The sequence below is a fragment of the Daktulosphaira vitifoliae genome, unplaced genomic scaffold (assembly GCF_025091365.1).
Source record: "Daktulosphaira vitifoliae isolate Bord-2020 unplaced genomic scaffold, ASM2509136v1 Scaffold_2, whole genome shotgun sequence".
NCBI classification, from domain to species: domain Eukaryota; kingdom Metazoa; phylum Arthropoda; class Insecta; order Hemiptera; family Phylloxeridae; genus Daktulosphaira; species Daktulosphaira vitifoliae.
The window spans coordinates 36,524,202-36,530,201 of record NW_026099573.1 but is presented as its reverse complement, the minus strand read 5'-3'; the positions used below and the strand labels follow the sequence as shown (position 1 = coordinate 36,530,201).

General features: G+C 28.8%; 1 protein-coding gene across 1 annotated transcript; it reads left to right on the top strand.

Moving 5' to 3' along the window:
* The first annotated feature begins 2,846 nt into the window (after window positions 1-2,846).
* On the top strand, window positions 2,847-3,929 carry LOC126898219 (heterogeneous nuclear ribonucleoprotein R-like). Its single transcript, XM_050672160.1, has one exon. The coding sequence runs from the start codon at window positions 2,847-2,849 to the stop codon at window positions 3,927-3,929; it is 1,083 nt and encodes a 360-aa protein (XP_050528117.1).
* Window positions 3,930-6,000: the final 2,071 nt, after the last annotated feature.

Here is a 6,000-nt window from a genome sequence, read left to right as displayed (position 1 = left end):
CATGTATGACCTTGACAATACCCCCACCATCGAGAGACCACGCCCACTCCCCTCCCCCGCGACAGGTGGGTGGGTGAAGGGATGAGGCGGGGGGGAACCAGAATCCCCTAAATTACCCTACTNAATGTTTATCTAAATTTTTGTTCGAAAAGGATCATGTCCTTGTAAGAATATAATGTATAATGAAACAAGTTAAAATGAACCATTTCTATGGATAGAAGTGATGACTATTTGAAATGAAAAAGAATATATTAATAAATACTAAAAAGATAGCATTGTTGAGTACATGAACAGGGTATTTTAGTGTTATCCCATATAAATAATAGTGACGATTATATTACGACACATGTAATAGAGCGACGGCTCATAAAGGTGGCACGTGTCGCGGGGTCGTATCAGTATTCAGCAACACTTCGAAGCGAATTCTTATGATCTAATCCATAAATTATGCTCTTAGAAACAAATAGTTTGTTTTGGTGAAATGCAATATTTATAATTAGAATATTATTAATTATTGTGTATACAATGAGTATATTTAATAGGAAATGGACGATTGACCCCCTTGGAAAAACTCTATCAATATTTTTTAAGGTCAATATCCAAAAAATATAGCCTAAATATAATTTAAAGACTTTTTTTTTGTCTTTTTCACTTTAATTTTCAACAAAAAATTGTCTATTACAACATCTCTACCAAAGTAAAAACAATAAAACGTCCTACAAATGATTTCTTATTATGCTTCTAGTGAATATGTTAGTAAAGAAATGTCAATTTTACTATTTCTGAATNGTAAAGAAATGTCAATTTTATACCCAATACATTTTACTATTTCTGAAATTTTTAATTTTCTTGATTTTATCAATTGAATTTTTAATATATTTTTGTTACACTGTTTCTGATCTAATATTTTTCCTGCAAAACACCTATCGTGACCGACGTAGCCGGGTACTCTTGTCTGAACCAATGACTAACTTATAAGTACAGCCCAAAGAGGTTTACGCGTCGAAGGCGCATGAGGTTAATAGGGTCTCGGGTCTGGGGTGGAGCCTCAGCTAGTCATAACTCAGTAAATTAATAATTATAAAATCACTTTATTTTAAAAGTACTTAACACTTAATTAACTTAAAAAAAACTATAAGAATAATATCCCAAATCATATTTGCTATCATTTTTTTCCATACCTGGCTATTACAATAATAACATGTCAAAAAGAAAAACAACTCTTGCTATTAAAAATGAACTGAATGTTTAGTAATTAAATTAATAATTATAAAATCACTTTATTTTAAAAGTATCCGAGTGACTTTTATCAGATATATCTTTATTGAAATCACAAGGAGTCTCACATAAACCGTTTTCAAGCTTTTCAAATTACCCTTCCATATCTTTCAACTGCGATTTCAATTGTTTATTTTGAAACTGTATATTTTCTAATCTTTGATTTATTGTACGATTCTCACATAATAGTTTTTCATTTTCAGACTTAATACAGTTTATTTTTTCTTTCAATTCATTCTGTTCACATTCAAACTGGTTTTTTAATTTTCCTATCATATGTTTTGCTTCACACAGTTCGTGATGGCGTTTGTCTAATTCCAAATCTTTATCTTTCAGTTTCTTTTTAAGTTGGATTAAATCGTATCAATTCATTTTATGTAGTCTTAGTTTGATTTTATCATTATATTATTATTTTTATTTGTTATTTTGAATAATTGTTTTATTAAAACATGAATATAAGTGGGGACGCCCAACCTAATACTATGTTCATACACTATGTAATTTTATCTAATTGAAACATATTTTCTAATTAGTTTAATTATATGATTTCTGATCAATCCTCAAGTCATACAGCTCAACTCACTTGTAGGAGCCAAGTGGCAATGTATACATTTGTAATGAGATTTCATAAGAATATTTATTGATGTTTAATGGAAGTATTCAATTACAGTGTTAAAGGATAATATAACATTTTTAACAACCTATAAAAAAAAATAAAACAAATTGATTATATACGTCTAAGAATAGAATTTTTGAAGTGTCACTTTAACTAAAATTATTTATTGTGAATAGATTTTTAATTTTATGATAATGTTTTAAAGAAAATTGAATCTGTAGGATAGTCATAAATGATAAAATTAATTAAAATATTTATTTTTGTATTTCCATTTAATCTCCTCCTTAAGACAGCTAATGATACTACATGTTTTATATTACTATAGATTTTATAGATAAGTAGGTATATAACAGTACAAAATAAAAATTATAGCATAACAATCCTCCAACAGGGTCAAAGCAAAGCAAGCATATTTCAACATTAGTATCACAAAACATACAAAAAATAAAATTTCGGAAATTGAGCTTATAAATAAAAAATTTATTATATTATATTATTATAGAATAATATATACGAATATAGTAAACTGGCACACTAAAGACTCCATTAATAACTTTTTTAAATTTCTACTTGTTCCTCAAAAACTTAAGTACAAAATCACCAAGACACAATTTTTTTTTAATTTCAAGTTTTTTGGTCAATATTTACATTATATCTTTAATTATTTATTAATATTCTAATACTTTTAGTTCTTAGATATTTTACTGTGATTAAACAAAATACTAGGATTTTTTAATAATTGGAAACTTCTGGCCAATTAGAAACATAAATAATACTTTTTTTTTTAGCTCTTCAATTAGCATTACTTAACAAATTGTTAATCTCAAAAGAAATTATAAAGTAAAAACAAGTAAAAAATAAAACAATTGTGTGTGTACTGTGTCGTCCGGTGTTATTTTTCAAATTTTCAAAATTAAAAAATTTTGTAATACTAATTTGTTTTTTGATTACCATGACCATTGTAGACAACATAAACAAGGGTACAAGATTATTTTTAGGGAATCTACCAAAACTTAAATCTGAGACAGAAATATGCGACGAAGTGGGTTCGATTTCACCGGGTCTTATTCGAGCCATAACATATAAAAGCTTAGACGATCCAGATATGCATCGTGGTTTTTGCTTTCTGGATTATGAAACACCGGAGCAGGCTACCCAGGCAAAAGAACGATTAAGTAAGTTTACTGTTTTCGGGTGCAAAACTATAGTCGACTGGGCTGACCCGGAACCCGAATTAGATGAGGAAACTATGCGGTTGGTACGTATACTTTTTGTGAGACAGACACCACTACCACTAACGGAACGAGCATTAGCTGAAATTTTCAATCGATATGGACGAGTTGAGAGGGTAAAAACCCTTAAGAATTTTGCTTTTGTACATTTTGCACATCGTATGGACGCGCAGGCAGCAATGGATGCACTGAATGGTAGTAATGTCGATGGTAGTGGTGTCCGGTTCGATATTTCATGGGCTAAGCCTCCTGCAGACAAAAAAACTCGTGAAAAAGTGTTGCGAGATCGAGAGAGACGCATGCAAGCTTCCATGATAGAGCGACCCAAGACGTATAGAGCGTCATCAGCTGTTTCAGATAATCCACGTTCAACACCTTCGTCTTCAACTGGACTAGAGTGTGAGGATACCAATTATGCTTACTATGATCATTATCGTTATGATTTTAGCAGACCTTTACCATTTGCGTGTCAACCACACTCTTTAACGTCTCTGCCATCGTCTTGTTTATCAGAAATGTTTTGTCCGTGTGGACTAAATTCAAATGACGTGCCCCCAGAAAAGTATGATATCGAACGATCATCATTTACCCAACCAAAACCAAAATGGGACGTTACCCGATCACATTGTGATCGCGGTGATGGTGCAGATAACATAGTTCCTTGTCAACACCATACTACTACTACCACTGCAACAGCAAATGATACAGATATTGATCGGTTGATTATAAAATTCTTTCACAAGGTCTCAGTGACTGGTTGTAGTAACCATACACAACCTTGCAATAAAGACTTACAATACTAGCTAGTTTTTGTTTTTCCGTTAACCAGGCAAAAATAAAAAGTTAATTTAAAAATTAATAATCTAAAATATTGAAATTTTTTTTTATACATTTTTTTAAGAACTATAATCAAAATTAAAAACTTATATTACTTATATAAAATTAACAAAAACTTTTACCTTCAACGTATAAACTTTAATCAAATTGAAAATATGTTTTTATCAATAAAATTTTGACTTAAGATAGATTACATGACGCATCAAATTAAATGCTACATTTTAGTGATATATGGTCGTTAAAAAACAATTATACATTATAAAGGAATTCAAGAATAAAGATTATTTATAAAATTAATTATTATTAGTATTTCATTTATTATTAAAAAAAAAAATTACATGTATTTATAAATTATGTTAAGTTATTTTGATTACATCATTAGTTAGTACAAATTTTAATGAAACTGATTAAAACCTAAGTAATAAGTAACAGTAGGTATAGATATAGGGGGAAGCTCAAGGAGAGCTTTATTATCAATTATGTTTCTATACTTTCTATACTTTCTGTATTGTCAGTTAGTGTATTTATAAACTCACAACAATGTGCCTTACTACCATTAATAATAATAATGTTGTGTACCTGCTAATAATGATGTCATAAAAAACCAATTAGCTACCTATACTTGTATCCCTCGTGTATTATACAAATATATATCAACTCAAAAATTTGAAACTTTAAATGTTTATATCTAATAAACAGATAAAATTATACTAAAAATTCAAATGCCATTTACTATTTAATTAAAAACTCGAACGTCTTATTAAACACAGAATATGTGTTCCCTTTTAAAAAACAAGTTGACACCCTTACTAGGTATAAAGGGTGAACTTTAAAAGTATTACATAGTTGATAATTCAAGAATAATGTGTAACTAAAAATAATAATTAAGAAAAATGCTTAAATTATATTTATTATGTAAGTAATTGAGTGGGTTATAATAAAAAAATGACCCCGTATACAGAGAAACCCGAGATCTAATTAACAACACTTATAACTTTTGATTTTTTAATTGACTTAATTGAAAATTTTTTTTAAATAATTATGTCTTCTATCACTACGTTCATTGAATATTTTTTATTATTTATTACTAATAAGAAAAATTATATTTTTTTCAAAATTTTGAAATAGTCATTTTTAGTACTTTTCTTGTAGTTATTTTTAATGGGTTGGTGGTAATTTTCGGACAAAAAGTTATTAAGTTACAACAATTTTAATACATCTAGTGAAAATGGAACACGGTTGAGAACAACTCCTACTGGTGTACATATACTTCACGTGTGTTTCGTACCCACTCTAAGTATTAAAAATCTTGTACTTTCTTAAAATTATCATCAAACTACCAACATTTTTTGTAAGAAAAGGGCTAAAAAATGACTATTTCAGAATTTTATTTAAAATATAGTTATAAATAATATGAAAATATATGTCATTAGGAATTTATAATTATTTATACATGATTAAATGAATTAATACGATTGATGTTTAAATATTATCATTTCAACAATTTAAACAAATATTTATAAGGCTTAAAAGCGAGATTGTATTATATCTTGCTCTCACTGGCGTATTTAGAAATTTAAAATGGGGGAGCACAAAACATGTTCACAAATATATTAAACTTATGCTTTTTAGTAAAGGTGGTAGTTTTTGCTAATGCTACGCATTGTTTTAGCTCGCGGACGTTCTTACCATCAGATGTGACTTTGCTCCCTAAGTATAGCAATTCCTTTACTTGCTCCTGTTTTTGACTATCTATGTATACATCAGCTTTTACTTTCGGGTCTCTGGAGCAAACTAAGATCTTTGTTTTTGCACTATTTATTTTCATTTCTGATGTTCTGAACATTTCATCCATTTCTTCATCTGCACGCTGTATATCACCTTCACTTTCTGCTTTTATCACAATATCATCGGCAAATCGTATCATTGAAACAATTTCTTCGCCAATTTTGATTCCAATATTTAGCCTTATTAGCTTTGCTTTCACTATATTTATAACTTTTTCGATGTAGCAGTTAAAAAGTGATGGTGATAACA

Bases quoted from the DNA above. Each gene is read 5' to 3' on its own strand.
- LOC126898219 (XM_050672160.1), top strand. From the start codon at position 2,847: ATGACCATTGTAGACAACATAAACAAGGGTACAAGATTATTTTTAGGG.